The 19,159-nt window shown below is 33.7% G+C and overlaps 1 protein-coding gene across 1 annotated transcript; it reads right to left on the bottom strand.

The window, feature by feature from the left end:
• Window positions 1–10,309: 10,309 nt before the first annotated feature.
• LOC120352458 (presenilin-A-like) lies at window positions 10,310–15,437 on the bottom strand. The gene is made up of 2 exons (XM_039433059.1): window positions 14,777–15,437; window positions 10,310–14,746 (listed from the first exon to the last, which is right to left on the bottom strand). The coding sequence occupies exons 1-2, from the start codon at window positions 15,391–15,393 to the stop codon at window positions 14,710–14,712; spliced, it is 654 nt and encodes a 217-aa protein (XP_039288993.1). The 5' UTR covers window positions 15,394–15,437; the 3' UTR covers window positions 10,310–14,709.
• Between the last annotated feature and the right edge of the window lie 3,722 nt (window positions 15,438–19,159).

Below are 19,159 nucleotides of genomic sequence, written 5' to 3'. Positions count from 1 at the left end.
TTTTCAACAATTTGTTTATTTCTTTTTTCATTGTTGAAATGTACGTTATCAGGTTAGGTTTTGATAGATGAATTCAACTGAACTTGATGAGTGAGTTTCCTTATTCAAACTTTGTACTTCAAGGAAATCTTTCTCCTTTTAATGAGATTATTCAAAATTCTAGAGAATTGAGCTTGATGAAGGATTGCTCACAGAGGAGATTGGAAATAATTTTATTTTTTTTTCAGGCAGGCTAGGCTACCCAATGAATTTGTTTTGAATGGAGGATTGCTAACACATGAGATATTGATAATAATTTATTATTTTCAGGTACCTGATAATCTTGTTTTGGGTGAAAATGTAGTAGTGGAAGTGGATGATGGATTGCTAACAGAGGATATTGTTGATGAAGAAGATGGAGGACCTATGCTATTGGAAGTGGCGAGTTCATTCTCAATAATAATAATAAATTGTGCTTCTTCCTATTCAGCAACCACATAGATATTTCAGTTCAGGTAACTTTATGGAGAAAATTTGCATCATTTGCAATGTTGATGAACAGGAGATTGAACTGAAACTGAAATCTCTACCATTCCCAAAGAATAGAAAACATTGTCAAGAATAAAACTCTTAGTACCTTTCTTCAATTATTCTTATTTATTATTTCACTTTTACCACAACATTACCATGTTACAAAAAATTCAAAAAGGGTACTGAGATTTTTATTCTTTACAACTAATACAAGAAAGAAATGAATAACAAGCTTACATAAAAATATTTATACTTCTACAATTTTTATTGTTGGTTTCAGAATCCCAGGGATGAGGACAATGAAGCTGTGGAGGACAATGATACTGAAGATGATGCAAAAACTGTTGTTGAATTTCTGAAAGCTGGTTGTGGTTGTAAGAAGAATGCTAACGATTGCTGTTCAAAATTGTTTAACTCAGAAAGTCTACTCAAAATGAGAAGAGAATCTTTGGAGCTTGACTATTATGAGAACAATAATAACAAATTAGATTTAGTGGTTGCTGCTTGCATTCGAATTTGTAGGGCCAGTGGGAGTACTACTGTTTCCTCTAAAAAGAAAGAGTCAGAACTTATGAGAAGTCGCATGCATTTTATGATGTCTGGGAATCAAGTATGTGAAAAATTATTTCTTTTTTGTCACAGAATTTCTATCAAACGCTTCAAACGCATTGCAAGTGTGGTAAAAAATGATGGACTTGTCATCAAGCAACATGGCAACACAAAACGCAGTCCAAAAGCTGTAACTTCCTTGCCTGTTGCTAAAAATGTAATTCTATTCATAAATAATTATGCAGGGCAGAATGCTCTTCTACTTCCTGGTCGAGTTTCAACTCAAAGAAATAGTCCAGCTAAATTGCTTCCTTGCAATGAAAGAAAAGTTTATTTATTTGAAAAAATCAGGGGGTTTTGTAGGGAAGGGACTGAGGATATAATTTGCCCTCAACCAGCTGGACATTCCAGGAGAAAACGCACAGCTGGAGCAGCTGAAGAAGGAGAAGAAGACGAGAGAAGGCAAAGAGAGAAGTCAACTCCTAGCACTACAGGAGCGAAAAAAAGCCAAAAGTGCCTTGTTTAAGAAAAATATTATTTTTCAAAAAATAAATCAAGCATATTTAAGAAATTTGTGTACTTATTTCATGTTCAGAATAAAATTCTGCATTTTTTAGAAGCAAAACAATCTCTTAAGTCTGTTCAGTACTATTTTAGCTGACTGATCAAAAATTCAAAAACTTCAAACGTTAATTTCTCAAAACATACATTTTTGAAGTTTCATGTTCAGCGGTTAGTAATGTATGTTATTTTGATCGCAATAATAACATATTATGCATCAAAATGTTCAGAATTTCATCCTCTATAAAGCTGTGCATAAAACTCAGAATATGTCTTGACCGACTTTAGGTCCCCTTTCCTGCACTGTGTCACATATTATAAACCAGTATATTAAAGGCTACAAAGTCCTGTCGGTACTTTCTAGTATGCTATTCAGATGCTATTCCAATGCTCCACACTTCTCAGTTCCAAGTTTATCCGCCAGATCACATCATTATACAGATCCATGCACACTGAAATTGGATTGGTTGGTAACTCAATTTTCTGAATAATGTAATAATTAATCATTATTATTTACTATCAATTGCTCTTTATTTATGGATGTAAAATATCCTCAAGATTGATTTAAAAATATGGAAATCAGAGACATTCCAGCTGTTTTTTATAAAAAAAAAAAAAAAAACAAAAATATACTTGGTACTCAGAAGTACCGTCAGTTCCCTGGTGGGGCATATTGTTTTCATCATTCCAAGCATAGGTTATGTTCGTTTTCTTGTACCAAATAGTAAACAAGAATGGATAAGTTATCAGATCGTGAAATAGTGTTATTTAGAAAATATTCCTGATGATTTTACATGTTCTGATGTTGATGTAAGTGATAGTGATAATGAAGAACTGGATATCTACCCTTTAGATAGAGAACAGAATAATTTTGATCGTGTTTTCATTCAAGAACTAGAACAGAATATTTCTAACCCTGAGAAGGAACTTGATGATGATGGAGTGATAAATGTACCCGTGATTGATGGAACAGTTATAGATGAACCTAATCAAAGCTCTTCAACCCAAAATCCTACAACGCCAGCTGCTTCTAAGAAGAAAAAAATCATCGAACCAGACCGTAAGTGGAGGAAGAAGGATTGTGATGAAAATGTCCCTCCTTATAATAATTATGGAGCGGTCAACGAGCATATTTTTGCTAATTGTAAAACTGCCACAGATGTATTTCTTGTCTTTCATGATGATAATATAATAGAAAATATAACGTTTCAATCTAACCTATATGCAACACAAAAGACAAAGATTTTGAATCTAAAGGACAATGAACTTCTATAGCATTTATAGGCATGAATTTTTTGATGGGTTATCACAAGTTGCCCAATGAAAAATTATATGAATAAAAAATTATTGGACAGTATCTGAAGACCTGCATGTCAAAACAGTTGGAGAGGCTATGGCACGTGATAGATTTCAAGAGATACTATCATACCTACACATGAATGATAATGATGGAGTAAACCCAGTTCAAAAGGACAAACTCTATAAATTAAGATTTATAATAGATGCACTGAATGAAAAATTCAAGCTGCTGTACTCAGGAACCAGAGAAGTCAGTATCAATGAATCAATTATACTGAATATATTGAATATATTCCAATTTTGGATTAAAAATATGTATTTAAGTCATTATTAAAAATTGTGATAATATTAATTAATTCAGAACTTTATAATAGATGGAGTATTTCAGATTTAAATAATTTTTAGCATGTAAATGGAAAAGGCTGAAAGTCCAAAAATTTCAAAAAACGTTTATTTAGTTGAAAAGACTGTTTGAGCCATTGCCAATGTCCTGGAAAAAGCTGAATGTACCTAAAATTGCTGGTTTAGTATTTTAATTGCGATTAAGTGTTCTCAATAGTGTTGTTCTAAATAGTGATGTTCTTAATAGTGTGTCTTTTATAGTGTTGTCTCATACCTGAAATATATAATATTCTTCCATTGTTCTTCAAATATCCTTCCATTTGTTAGGCGATAGTTTTCATATTCTCATATAAGTGGTCAAGTGTTTTTTCTCTATTCTGATTGCAATTAAGTGTTCTTAATAATGTTGTCCCCATAGTGTTGTTCTTAATAGTGTGTCTTTTATAGTGTTGTTTCATACATGAAATATTCTTCCAATTTATTAATCACTTAGTAATAATGGCTGGTCGGAATGAGATACCCATCCCTCAGCGCGCAGCATGCAAATGTAAATACAAATGCAAAGAACTTTCAGAGGAGTACAAAAACGTTTTATTCACGAAATTGTACAAAATCAAGCCAGAACAGCAGGGGACTTTCTAATGAACAAAATGGTCTTACAACAAGTTAAACGTCGGCGTAATGGAACCTATGATGAGCCTGAGAAAAGCAGACGCCAAGCTACTATTACTTATCTTGTTCCAAATGGTAAAGGTGAAAATATACAGGTATGTTCGAAAACTTTCAAAGACATTTTTGCTATTCAACCCAAAAGATTACAAGTTATGCAAGCAAAGTTGAAACAAGGTTATCTAGTGTACACTGATTTGAGGGGAAAAAATCCGAAATCGAATGAGCATAAGTTTAAATTTTCCGAGGATGACAGTAACCTAGTCAAAGCTCACATTAATAGTTTTCCAAGGCATGAGAGTCACTATTCTCGACAAAAATCAACTTGTGAATTCCTTTCACCTGATTTAAACGTGAACAGACTATTCAGAGCATTCCAAGAAAAGTATCCTAACAGTAAAATTAACTACCGCTACTATTCCAAGATTTTCAAAACCTATTTTCCAAAGCTAAAATTTCTTCGCCCAGTAATAGATTCCTGCAATAAATGTGACAAATTAAAAGCATTTGTAGAAACGGCTGAAAATAATGTGGAAAAAGCAGAAGCTAAAAACAATTTGGAGTTACATCATCGTAAGGCAGAAATGGCTCAATCAAAGATGTCAGATGACCTTGCCCAGTGTCAACTTCCTGGATGCTCTTTCACTACCCTTTGTATGGATTTGCAACAAGTCATGTTTGTGCCAACCCTCACTCACAGCACTATGTTCTATTCGAGGCAGCTCTCTACTTACAACCTGGGCATACATATGGGGGACAATAGCAAAGGATTCATGTGTATGTGGCATGAGGGGATAGGGTATAGGGGGGCAAACGAGATAGCTTCATGTTTCTATAAAGTGGCTACATCGGGTTTGATAACAAAAAATAGAATTGTGGTGTGGTGTGATAATTCAGCAGCCCAAAATAAAAATAAAATTCTCCTCATGTGCTTAATATATCTTGTGCACAAAAAAAAATTCAAGAGCATTGATATAAAATACTTAGTTAGCGGCCACAGTTACATGAGCTGTGATCATGATTTCGGGGTAATAGAAAAACGACGGCAACAATGTAAGGCAATGGTTCCCAAAGATCTTGAAAGTGTTGTCCTATCAGCAAGAGTGAACAATCCATTCCAAGTTATTTCTATGGAAGAAGATGACTTCATAGATTTCTCTGGCTTGTCTTCGGAGTTTATCAAAACCCAAACATTGGGTATAAGTAAACTGTCACATATCAGAATATCCCATAAAAGACCTCACGTAATTAAAAGTGCTTCGTCGTTCTCATCCATTGATGGACATCCATCTTGGAGCAAAACAAATATTTTGAAAACTAACAAAACATTGTCCTCTCTTCCATCCAAGAATGAATTACAAAGAGTAAATTTCATTTGTAAAGTAACAAATGAAAAGAAGAGGGATCTCCTACAAATGTTGCCATTCCTGAGTGAAGAGGAACACCGAAAATTCTACAGAGATCTACTCGTACTCAACAACCAAGATGAGGTTGAAGAAATGGAAGTGGCTTAAAATAAAATCTAAGAATAAAAATTAAATAATTTTCTACAAACTTAATATTATTTCTTAAATAATCATATTCAATAATTTGTCAGTTGTTATATTCACAATCAGTAGCTATATTCAAATTTCTTTAAATAAATAACAAAACGTTAGAAAACTTAATCAAGACAAATTAAGTTCGGTTACAGAATTGAAGAAACTTAATCAAGATTGAAAACTTAATCGAAAATAAGATTCAAGACTTTAAAAATTATTCTAAATATAAATACTGTAAATATAATAAATTAACCTTTTCACCACGTAAATCGACTATAGTCGACCTGTATGAATAACCTCTCACTGTGTCATTACTTCCAATGTAAATCTCCAAATATTGCATTATCAGAGGTGAATTTCCAATCTTTTTTTTTCTACTATCTATGCTTCAATTCACCTTAGATAAGGGGTTTCCTATATGTTTTGAACATTTTTTCATAATTTTAGCTTGCAATCAGCCCAATTTCTCAGTATTTGTGTCAAAAACTAAAAAAATTTTAAAAAGTAATTTCTTGTTTTTTGTGTTTTAATTTTTTCTAATGTTGAAAAATGACTTTTCCAAATATATTGCATGCACAAATAATATATTCCATACAGAAATGATGTATCCCATGTATAAAATAATACATAAAAATCTTATTTCACTCACCAATATTGATATTATGGTGGATGTCATGAGTTGGTAATGATGAACAGGTTGGTTATTCTCACTAATTTTTCACTCACTGATTCAGTTTATATAATAAATTGATCTATACAACTTTAAACTTGAACCTATTATCTACCCTATACATGGTGAAGAAATGTCAACACTTTTTCCTAATCTAGTTATACTTGGCATATGTATCAATCTATCAGCAAATCTATCTTAGGCTATCTAAATCTATGATTATTTTTTTGTTCTTGTTCTTATCGCCCACATCTAACATTCACACACTCTCTTATACCCCTTTGTTGAGTGGTATACCTCAAAGCAAGGTATCACACACAGTGGAGGCTGATCTGGACAACTTTTGCAATAGTAAGTTGTCTGTTTCCTTTTACAAGAGCCTTTCTCCTTCTTTGTGCATGCTGAAGGCAATACACTACAGACTGCACAGTTCGGCTTGTGAGATTTGTCCTCGAACTGTTCAATAAATGAATTTTTCCTGAGAGTCTTGCCTCTGGCAGTGTATCACCTGATTTCCTTCCACGACGTACAGGAATGTTTGGTCCCTCCCAATCTACTAAAAGTCCCTTGATGACATTTTCCCTGTACTGTTTATGGGTGAGTCGTTTCACATTTGGTTGTAGATTGTAGGAAATACAGCCATTCACCAGTGCAGCTTCAATTATGAAGTGCCAAATAGTGTGATACCACTTCATAGATTTATGGCTGTATCTATAGGTAGAACAAAACTTGTTGAACAAATCTACTCCCCCCATATACTTGTTGTATAGCACTTGTATGCTGGGCTTGTTAACAGTCCTTTGTCCTCCCTTTGTTCTTAGTTCCACCTCCCTTGTGCTTGTCTCCCCTACCATTGACAGCATATTTACCTTTCCAGTGTCCTGCCATGTACAAGCAATGATTTTTTTATTGCTATGCCAAATCGAAGGTAAGTCACCTTTCTTTTTCTTCAAATTTTTCATAGGGCCTGGAAGATCTTTTCGGTTTGCCCTCACTGTCCCACATGCACCTAACCCTTCAAGGTCACTGAAAAGCCCCACACTGCTATAAAAATTGTCCATAAACACAACTCTCCCACTATTCACTGTTTAAAGACACTGGAAGGTACTGTTTAAAGGACAGTCTTCTCTTGAACTTAATCATGGACTCATCAACTGATAAGAACCCCCCTGGTGAGTAATTTTCTGAATAAGTATCTGAAACTATTTCAATCAATGGTCTTATTTTGAACAATGGATCATAGCCTGGCTGTCCCTTTTTTACCTGGTTTCTGTTATCATTGAAGTGTAGGAAGCTTTTGATAAGCTGGTATTGATCTCTGGAGAAAATATTTTGGAAGCCTGGAGTCTTTGTAAGCCAGAAACTGTCTTGGAAATATCCTTCTTCTTCTGGCTTATGCACCAGACCCATGCCTATCTGAGCAGCTACAAATGCTTTGATATGATTTCCTGACACCTCTTCCAATTTATGTAATCGGGACCTTTTAGGGATATCGTAAGTTACATCAACACATTGTAGTGCATACTCATTGGTTTGATGTGCTACATGTTCAAAGAGCTGTTCTGCTCTGGAAAAAATTTTTTAAATGTTTCTACTTCAGAACAATTTTCAAAAAGAATTTTTCTGTCTTCACGAAAGTTGAAATTGTTTTGTAATTGTATTTCTTCCTTCTCTTTAACATTTACTTATGTCCAGGTAATAGTGGGCCTAACAGGGGGCCTAGACCTAGCACTTGTGGATGGCTGTGTAATTTCGTAAGTGTCTTCATCTGATGAACTTATTTCAAGTTCTGAACCAGATTGATAGTTGTTGTGATTGAAATATTCGAGAATGTCATCGTCTGATATAGACCTACTGGTAGACCTACTCATTTTTCTAGGTTATGTTTATTGTTTACTGTTCATTGATGATACACTGCAAAACTAAAAACTGTACACTAAATTATTACTTATTCATCATAAAACTAATCACACTCACTTTAAAAAACTTGAACTAACATAATATCTTAGCACCATTTACAACTGATATAAACCGAAATATAATGTTCAAAATATGAAATACTCGCGACTCACTAGCTCAACAGTTTGACTAGGTCACTGGACTGGGGACTAGTCTGTCTGTTAAGGTCGGTTCAAAGGCATTCCACTAGGTGGTAGCACAAATCAGAGCCATGAAAACATCGCGTTTATCCACTTGGGACTTCTGTCGATTCAACCAACCAAAGGAGAAGTTTTTCTGTTGATGTGGACTGAAGTCGATTTACGCGCTCAAAGGAAAAAAGTTGAATTGACTGTAGTCGATTTGCGCAGCAAGAGGCTATGTGCAAAAAACAATTGTGCAGCAAAAAGGTTAAACTCAAGTTCTTTGACATGACAATAGCAAAAGTGGGGCAAGTAGTGTATTGTGTATAAGTGTATTGTGACAAGTAATAAAAGACTAGCAAATTTTTAGAACATTATTAATTTCAAGAACATTAAATTTCAATATTTTGGAAGAATATTTTTGTGTTTTTAAATGTTTCAAATTCATTATAAATGAATCAAATAATATTCCAAGTGAATAACGAGAAAAGTGGATCAAGTAAAAATGGGTATGGTAATGTTTCTACGCCGGGCACTTACAGCCTTCTTCAAGTGCTGTTTTTTTTTTTTTTTTTTTTTTTTTTTTTTTTTTTTTAAGATTACGTCCTAAAGACTCCAGTCATGGAGTATAAGACAAGTCATGTTATTACATAATAATTCTAACACTAAGTAGTTCAACCTAGTTTAGGTTTGAAAGGAATTCTTGTACACTATAAAAAGCTCTATCAACTAAATATTTTTTAATTTGTTTTTTGAAAATCTTCAAATCATCATTACTTTTCAAGATTTGAGGTAGCTTGTTATAAAATTTCCTACCAATATAATCTGGTTTTTGTTCAAATAACCTACTATTGTGACCCATTATATGATAATCTGCTCTGTTTCGCGTATTATACTCATGAACATCTGAATTCTGGATCACACCACTCGTTTTCACATGCATTACAACTTCATATACATACAAAGATGGCACAGTTAATAGACCAAGCTTTTTAAATAAAGGCCTACAAGAGTCTAACCTATTCACTTCTCTATACATCTGAGTGCCTTCTTTTGAATCTTAAATACCCTGTCCATATTTTGTTGAGATGAATTACCCCATACTAAAATAGCATACCTAATATGAGATAGTATAAGTCCATGGTAAGCAGTTAACAGTAGTTTTTTATCATTCAGCCTAGCAAGCTGCCGCAGGACAAATACCCCAGATGATATCTTATTACATATCCTCTCAATGTAAGGATGCCATGTTAATTTCCTGTCCAATAAAATTCCCAAGAATGCTACTTTCTCTTCTTGGTCTAATTCATTTTCCTCTACAAACACATTTATTTCTCTATCCTCTACTGAATTATATTTACTTTTGAATTGTAGGAATTGACATTTCTTACTATTTATTGTTAATTGCCTTTGCTTCAAGAATTGGACAATTGACTGTACTCCAGTAAAAGCATTTATTTCAAGACTATCTAATAAATAATTGTTAAAGATAAGCGATGTGTCATCAGCAAACAACAGAGCTCTGTGATCTTTTAACTCTTTTGGTAATTGGTTCACATACAACAGAAACAGTAAGGGACCCAGAATTGAGCCTTGAGGTACTCCAGCCTGGACCTCCAGTTTTTGAGATTTAATTTTTACTATTTCATTCCCATCCACCTTGGTAAGCTCAACACACTGGTTTCTACCTATGAGATATGATTCAAACCATTTTAGTTCTATACCATTCACACCTACAGTTTTTAGTATTTCCAATAATATTCTATGGTTCACACAATCAAAAGCTTTGGATAAATCAAGAAATATTGCGGCTGCCTTCTCACCTGAATCTATTATATCTATTAGTCTTTCAACAAGGGATACTATTGCAGTCTTAGTAGATTTCCCTTTCTGGAACCCATGCTGTTCATCACATATGAAATTAATTTCTTCCAGGTGCATCAATAGCCTATTTAAAACTACTCTTTCAAAAATTTTACTTATTACATTTAGAATACTAATGGGTCTATAATTTTCAACTCTTTCAGAATCACCGCTCTTGAAAATTGGCAAAATTTTTCCTTGTTTCAGATCATCAGGGAAAATACCCTGCTCTAGTGAAGTATTAAGGAGATGCAATAAAGGGTCCAGTAATTCATTTTCACATTCTTTTAAAATTTTGCTTGAGACCCCATCCAATCCTACTGTTTTTTTGTTATTCAGTTCAGGGACATACACCATTATAGTCGGCGTGGCGGTCCTTACATCCAACTCCAGGAAACGTTGTCGGTCCTTACATCCTACTCCAGGCAACGTTGTCGGGCACTTACAGCTTTTTCAAGGTAATTCTCAAATTCTTTTAATTTACTTCATTTTAAATCTAATAATCGTGATCAGCACCTTGAATTACATATCTACAATTTTTTACAGAATTTTCAAGCCATTATATGATGCAGATAAGTGTTTTTTGTTAATACTGAAAAATTTGTCTCCCGGTACTTTCAGCCTTTACCATCTGCACGCCTCTATTATAGATGCACTGAATGAAAAATTCAAGCTGCTGTACTCAGGAACCAGAGAAGTCAGTATCAATGAATCAATTATACTGAATATATTGAATATATTCCAATTTTGGATTAAAAAATATGTATTTAAAGTCATTATTAAAAATTGTAATAATATTAATTAATTCAGAACTTTATAATAGATGGAGTATTTCAGATTTAATGAAATCAAAGATCATTTATAATGATTACAAAAAACTTTATTTACAAAACATGTTAAATGTACAGTACCTATTAGAAATAGATTTCAAAAAAATATATAATTTCATTCAAAAACTTCAAGAATTCTTCTATGTAATCATGTAAGTAATGATCTAAACTTTTAAATAATAAATTCTCTACAAGCTATTCAAACTGTCTACTTCATTTGTAATGAAATTGGCCGCAGCAGCTTGAAGCAATACAACCCAATGAAGCCCATCAAGCGAGGGTATAAACTTTGGTGCATTGCTGATCAGATGGGCTATACTATGTCATTCAAAGTTTATGAGGGGAAAGATGACAGAATATCAGAGGACCTCAAAGAGTACAATTTGGAGAGAGAGAGTGGTTTTGTCTCTATCGAAATTCATTTGGAAGGAGAACAGAATCCTTGTGTTTGACAATTTTTTCTCAAGTGTCCGATTGCTGGAAAAATTGAAGATGGAGAATACACTAGCATGTGGCACTATCAGATCTGGCCGTAAAGGTGATCCACAAAACATGCAGTCAGATAAAAGTCTGAAGAGAGGAGATTGGGATTTCCGAGTTTCCAACACTGGTATTGGATTCTACAAGTGGCATGATAATAAGGCTGTATGCTTGGCATCGAATTTTCATGGGTCTCAAGCAACTTCTGTATTGAGGAAACAGAAGGATGGAACCAAACTACAAATATTGCATGTCCCTTTGTGGTCAGTGACTACAACAAATACATGGGGGGAGTTGATCGAGCTGATCGCCTTAGGGCACTTTATTGTGTAGATAGGAAGTCCAAAAAATGGTGGCATCGACTATTCTGGGGTTTCTTGGACCCTTTGTAAATGCATATGTTGTGTATTGTCAAATGTTCGAGAAAGTCGATGTGCTGGAGATTCAACGTTTGGTATCTCAAGGACTTATTTTGAAGAAAAACGTTCAAACACTAAAGATGAGATCCAAAGAAGACCCAGGACCATCAGCTCCACAAAAAAGAAGGAAACAAGACTTTTCAATCCCCAAGGATGTTAGGTTGAGCAATAGGAGAATCCATTGGCCAAAATTTGTGGGAAACCATGGACGATGTGAAGTGTGTTCTAAAAAACAAATACAGTCACGACCTCATTCAATTTGCAGCTATTGTAAAAAATTGTTATGTGTGAATGAGAAAACAAACTGCTTTTCAGAATATCATGAAGTCGATCTGACCCAATAAAAAAAACTGTTTTATGGCAATATTTATCCTCCAATTTATTATTATTTTTTATTATCATTGTTTTTTTTTAATTTTGCGTGTAGCCCTATGAAATATTATATTCTCAATTATTTTTCTAATATGTATAATTGATTTCTACTTTTATTCATACCTAGTATATCTATACTTGCATTTCCTTTATTTCTATAACTATTGAAAATTTGAGCTGAAATGGTATCAAAGTTCATCCTAGACTTGTCAAAACTAAGGCCGGGATTACACAGTCAAATGTTTTATGAAAGATCTTTTATAAAAGATATTTGACAAACATATTTGATAGTCTAATAGGCCATATTTTATAAAAGATTTCTTTTATAAAATTTATTTTATCAAAGATAATAGGTTGGCATTATCTTTTATAAAAGTTGAGATTCTGAATTTCAGGTGATGTTAATTTGATTGAGGTTAGTTTTATTTCAGATTAGTTTTTAATTTGAATGAAATGTCTTCAAAGTACACTTGGTGTGTTGAAACCACTAAGCTCCTTATTTCCGAATATGAAAATCATGAAAGTCTATTTAATCCTAAACATCAAGATTATAAAAATAGACTATTAAGACAATCAATTTATAAAAGAATTGCCGAAAATATAAACCTTGTAAGACCTGGATGTACACATGATGACATCAAGAAGAAAATAAATGGTCTTAGAAGCCAATTTCTGTCAGAAAAAATGAAGGTAAGAAAATAATTTTGTTTCAAGTAGTTTATTAAAAAATATATACATGTACGATGAGGTTAATATTATGGATTAACTGACATTATTACAACCCCAATGTAAAGTTTATGTCGGTTAGAATTTCTCTATTTATCTCTACTGTATCTGTTGTAATGTACATTAAACAATTACAATGACGTTGTCTTTTTTTTTCAGGATAAGTGATATTGACAAGACAGCACTAAGTATACCTGCACAGGAATAGAATTCTTCATCATCCATTGTTTTGCTACAATTGAAATAAAAAGTTTATACTTGATAAGTTGAATTAAAAAATACAAAGATCTTTGACAAAGATCTCTTGACAGTGTAATAATTCCGAAATGTTTTATAAAAGAATCAGTATTCAAATATTTTATAAAAGATGGTCATCATCTTTTATAAAACATTTGACCGTGTAATCCCGGCCTAAGAAAAAAACAATGTCACGTCAGTTATTCAGGTAATTATCAAAAACTTCATCTTAGAGTTTAGATGAGAAAAGTTATAAAATATTGTTATTTAATTGAATTTCGTTGAACATTCAAAATACTGTTCAACACTGCTAGTGAAGCTTACAAATTTAATTAATATAACTGATTGAAGAAAATTCAGCCACCAATGCTCAGGGGTAATTATTGAGATCTTAATGGTTTTCGTGCAAGCGTCTGAAAGTGTGCATTAAATAAGTTTTCAATTAACTATTATAATTAACAATATTTATGGAAGTGTCTCCACTCGGTAGCCTACTATAGAGGAAATTTGATATTAATTTGATTTTGTTTTGTAAAATATCTCTTTGGTAGTTTTAAAATATTTCAATTAAAAATTAAATACTGACAATCTATTAGGACTATAGGATACTCATAAACAGAGATACTCATAAGCAGAGAAGCCTAGTAAAATTACTTAAAATACATTTTTACAACAGTCATAAGTAGGCCTACTTACTGATTGTTTTGAAACTGATTTAAATGGCAGAAAAATAAAAAATACAATTTTTGATATCTAAGTTTTTAGTTTAGAATTAGTATCAACATAAGAATATTCTTATAATTCTTTTTTAAATTGAGAACAAACACAGTTGCAAGGTGAAATTACATACTTCATTATAATTACAATCAATACAGTTCTAATGTACTTTACAACGCAATAAACAGAAAAACAAAATAAATACAAAGAAACATAATAAAACACAAGCAGAGAAACATAATAGATATATAGTTTAGAATTAGTATCAACATAAGAATATTCTTATAATTCTTTTTTAAATTGAGAACAAACACAGTTGCAAGGTGAAATTACATACTTCGTTATAATTACAATCAATACAGTCCTAATGTACTTCACAATGCAATAAACAGAAAAACATAATAAATACAAAGAAACATAATAAAACAGAAGCAGAGAAACATAATAGATATATTGATTTAAAAACTTGAGGTACTCAACAGAGGGTTTAAAATGACAAAATAAAAAACTACAAAAAAAACTAAAAAATTTTGCTAACATACATCAAGTGTACATTTTTCATATAAAAAAAAGTTTGCTAACATCAAGTGTACATTTTTAATACAAATAAAAAACTACAAAATTTTGCTAACATCAAGTAGTGTACATTTTTCATTTTCAGTGTAAAGTAGCTGTTTCATGTGACATAACTGAGGATTGTAACCAAAAGCCCATTGGTGGGTTACTGATAGAGTCGTTTTCTAATATTGAAATAGCAAACACATTGAAATGAAGCTCACTGGACATCATTTATTGATCAAATACAAACATAGACATGAGGAACGGAACAGTCACCTGATCTGATTAATATGAGTTGAGTGATGTTGATGTTGATGCTGATGTTGATGTTGATGCTGATGCTGATGCTGATGCTGATGTTGGTGTTGATGTTTTGGCTGGACTGGGGATGAACATCACCAGTGAAGAACCTATGACACCAACCACTCTAGGACTATTGTTGTTTTCACTGTTTCTCATCACTGCTGTCAGTGAGATCAGAGTAAAATTATCGGTGACCTCAATCACATCATCATCATCATCATCATCAGAGTCAATGCTGATTATGTTGGCACCTTCATCATCCAAATTGTCAATTATTATAGGGCACGATTCAAAAGGTTTCATCTCCTTCAAATCTTTAATAATTGAATCTTCTGATTGTGAACTACTAGAAGCTTGCTCTTCTACCTTGGCTACATTGAAGTTTGAAGCAAAGACTTTCTCTGAATGAAAACTTTCATCACTTGATCTTTTCCTCTTCAAACTTCTTCTTTCGATAGAAATATTTTGACAGTCACTATCTTCATTGTTTCTTCTTTCGATAGAAATATTTTGATAGTCACTATCTTCATTGTTGGAGTCATTGTCATCATTCAAATTGCTTTGTTGGTGATGCCTATCGGGAATTATGAAAGTTGAGGTATTCTCAGGAACTTCAGGAACTTCTTTGTTCAAGGCAGGGTGTGACTGAGGCAGGTTCATAACCATCACAGTCTATAACTTCGATATTAGAATCTGTGCTGGCATCATCAGCTAGGTCCAGGACTGGAGCTGTAATCGGGGTGGCCACTTGGGGTGGTCTGTCCTCTGTCCTTTCTGCGCTCTGGCATGTATCACACTCCCATCTAGTTTTTGTCCTAGACATAAGGCACTTCCTGTACCCTGCGAACCGCACAGGGAGCACAGGAGTATTTGCCACATCGAGTTTATATTGTTGTCAGTGAAATCACGTCCCCTCCGACAGACACATTTCACCGCATCGCAACAAGAATAGCGTTCCAACAGTTCTTTAAAGGCACGCGGTTCTGTTTCCCAAGATGCATCTTGTTCTGGAATAAAAATTCCATTGTCCACTAAAACCTTTGAAAACTAACTTTTGTTGATTGTTGCACAACGGGCATTCCAAAGCATAGCTTCCAAAGATGAAAGCAAGTCCCTGTAGACATTGTCTGTGAAAAAATGCATTCCTTTTACAACATGGTGCCCAGATGGTGTTATTGTTGAGCTCAACATTCTCCAAGCAGACAACACACTCCAATTGAACACCTTTTATCATATCGAACACCTGTTTTGGTATTTTCTGTGTTACGCAGTGCTTAGAACAATACGATAAGAACTGGCCCAAAAACTTATGAGAACAATTGTTTTTGACGCCACATGGGTAATGAAACACAACTTTACACCTTGCGGTCTGACATCTTATGTTGGCCCCAGCGCCACTACAGAATGTACATTGCACTTTCGACAATAAATTTGCAGCTGTGACCCAAGATGTCACCGGACCGAGCACAATGTTACAGCCATTTTGCCACCGACTGGGTTCATTCCCAAGGAGCTCCAGGACTGGCCAACCGCTACAGATCCCTCTCTCCTATCCCTTGTCCACCTTTTACACCAACTCCACCACTCTGGACTGATTACCCACCAAGACTCCTCTCCACAATTCCTCCCTCACCACCTACTGGGTTCCCTCTAATTCCAGTCGATCTACCCCATGTTTCCTTCCCCATTGACTCTAGCCAAATCCATCCTTTAGATCCCCGTCATCCTGAGAGGCGAGCTTTTACTGCCTAACTCTCCTCCTTTGAATTCCACCCCCCCCCCTTCCACAAATCCTCTTCCTTTAACCCCCCCCCCCCCACCACATAAAAAACCATATAAACAGCCTGCAGCTGAGGTTTCATGCACTGACCAGCAGCCAAGGGCATATCAACAAATGGGCAGACCTTTGTTGACACAAGTAGAGAACTGTAGTAGGCCTTCTAGTAAAAAATGTTATTATTTATCCCCTTGCCCAGAAATAATGCATGTGAGGGGGAATTTCCCAAAGAGTAGGCCAAAAATAGTATTGATGAAAAATGGAAATTCCAAAAAGAACAAGTCACAAGCTCATTGAGAATCCTAAAAGAGATAGGAGCAACAGAAAATAAGACAGATGTGCACTACTTGTTACCAAAATGCATCTAGTGAGAAGGGGAGGGATTATGATCAGAAAAATGTGAAGAAAATATCAACTTTGTGTGTAGAGTGTGAAAAGTTCTTTTGCATGACCTGCTTTCAAGAGTCTCACAAATAAGTTACTTGCCTATGAATGAACTTATACTTGTTCCTAGATATATTATACTTTCTATAAATTGACTAATAGATATATTATACTTTCTATAAATTCACTTGCTAATAAATGAACTTACTCTCTATGCTTGGTTATTTATTATTTTGTCTCATTCCTGAAAATTTATATTGAGGTCACTGGTGACCTCCTGGCCTTGGATTACAATATTGTCTTCCATGGGCCATGAGGGCACCGGCGACCTCAACTTATTTCTAAAAAAAGTGGTTATTTAGAATAAAAATCACTTTTTGGCACCTAAACCATGTTAAATACTGTATTGGGAGACAGATTATTAAAAAAAAATTGGCCTGGGTGTAACCAAGGTCAATTTTGCTATGGCACGCAATGTGTCAAGACCCAACAACATTTTTTTTGGCAAAGAGTTTCAGTTCTTGAAGGTATTTATCCTGTTGAACAGCTTCACCATAACTTGAAACAAATCAAGTGTGAAACCCTGTCAATGTTATCAAGAATGATAAAAATATTAATGACATCATAAAAAAATAAAAGCAACACAAATTGATGATCCTTGGATTGAAAATGTAATAAAGTACAGGCAGCAGGTGACTTACAAATATTGAAATATTTTACTGTTCATGACAACCTTTTATTTTGTAAGAAGACAACAAAAAATAACTATTGGAAACTTTGTGTACCTTCTGCATTGTATGAAGATATCATAAATGAAATTCATGAATGACAAGACCATGTAGTGTGATGACGCAACACGCCTAAGCGTTCATGACCTGGGAAATTCACATTTAATACTAGAATTATGGTTAAAAATTAAATACTCACTAGACCCTTTATTGTCATTGAAAACATTTTTTAAGGTTATATTATTTGAGGTTAGGTTCTGAGCAGACGACATTGTACATCACGTTCTGATCATATGTTTTTTTTCATGCCTGTTAGATCTACTGGATTTGGTGTTTGGAAAACCAATTTAAAAAAAAAAAACTGTAATATTTTGCATTTATTGGAAATGTAAAAATTTGTAAGAAGTGTATTAATTTATCCCATGAACACAACATGAATAATTCTGCCCCAATTTGCAAATGATTTTTGTCCAATTAATACAGCTGACTAACATCACAGCTGTTCTGCAAGAGACAATTCTTTCTTGCTCTGAATTCGTTCACTCACTCTTGTTCTCCCCTTTCTGTGATAATCTTGTTTAACTTGATGGAGCAGTTTTATAAAGCCAATTAGCTATCATTCAATTTTTTGGTAACTACTTCAATTATCTGTGAAATTGATTATTTGTTAGACGTGTTGAATGTAGTTTTTTGAGGGTCCACTTAATGGATTAGCCTACTTATTGATTCTTGTAAAATTCCCATTCGCCCAGGTTACCATGGAGGTAAATTTTTTTCTAAAGGTGTTAAAAGTGCTTCGATTGAATATAATTCAAGAAAAAATATATACTGCGTGAGTATTAGACATGAGTGTGGATAAATAGTGAAACTATTACAATAAGCAGCATATAATATCCAATAACCTGGACGAAGATACACATGTTTGATAGGGTTATTTCAAGTCTTGGCAAGATTGTGTGGTGTCCAAAAAGTTGTAACACACATATCTTTATTTCAGCATATTTTAAAATTTATATTACTGTTGAATTTAATTATTTTTTCTATGAAATTAAAATTCATTGTATGCCTTACTCGAATATTAAACTTAATATTCAATTTCCAATTTTCTTAGGAGTGTTGAGAATGTATTTTTTCTATGAACAAACGGAAATTAGATTGCCGATACTCACCGAGCATTAACAGTGATACTGGCTGAAAGGAGACATAGCAGTTTTCCATATTTTTTCATCCCTCAAATTTGTATTGGGCCCGTGTGAAATCGATTTCCCACGGACTTAATTACTTATGCGAGTAGAGTGTATTATTATATTGTTTGACTCATTGCACTCAGTATATCAGCAATTCCGTGTGTACTAGAGTCAGATGATATTAATAGTGTCATTTCATATGGTAAGCGGCATTAGAGATCATTTTAATATAGTAGTCAACATTGGAAATTCCATTAAACTTTTAATAGCCGAGTGTAATCTACCTAGGTCAGAATCGATTTCGATTCTAGGGGAATTGCATTCATTAGTTTATTTCAAAGCCGCATTTCTCTTTC

Source organism: Nilaparvata lugens, chromosome 7 (assembly GCF_014356525.2).
Source record: "Nilaparvata lugens isolate BPH chromosome 7, ASM1435652v1, whole genome shotgun sequence".
Lineage (NCBI taxonomy): Eukaryota > Metazoa > Arthropoda > Insecta > Hemiptera > Delphacidae > Nilaparvata > Nilaparvata lugens.
This window is presented reverse-complemented; position numbering and strand designations above follow the sequence as displayed.

What these genes read in the sequence shown, in the direction of transcription:
- LOC120352458 (XM_039433059.1), bottom strand. Translation starts at nt 15,393, where the DNA reads ATGGTTATGAACCTGCCTCAGTCACACCCTGCCTTGAACAAAGAAGTT. An exon ending in ACATCAACACCAACATCAGC is followed by an intron (nt 14,747 to 14,776) that starts ATCAGCATCAGC and finishes ATCAACATCAAC; the next exon opens with ATCAGCATCAACATCAACAT.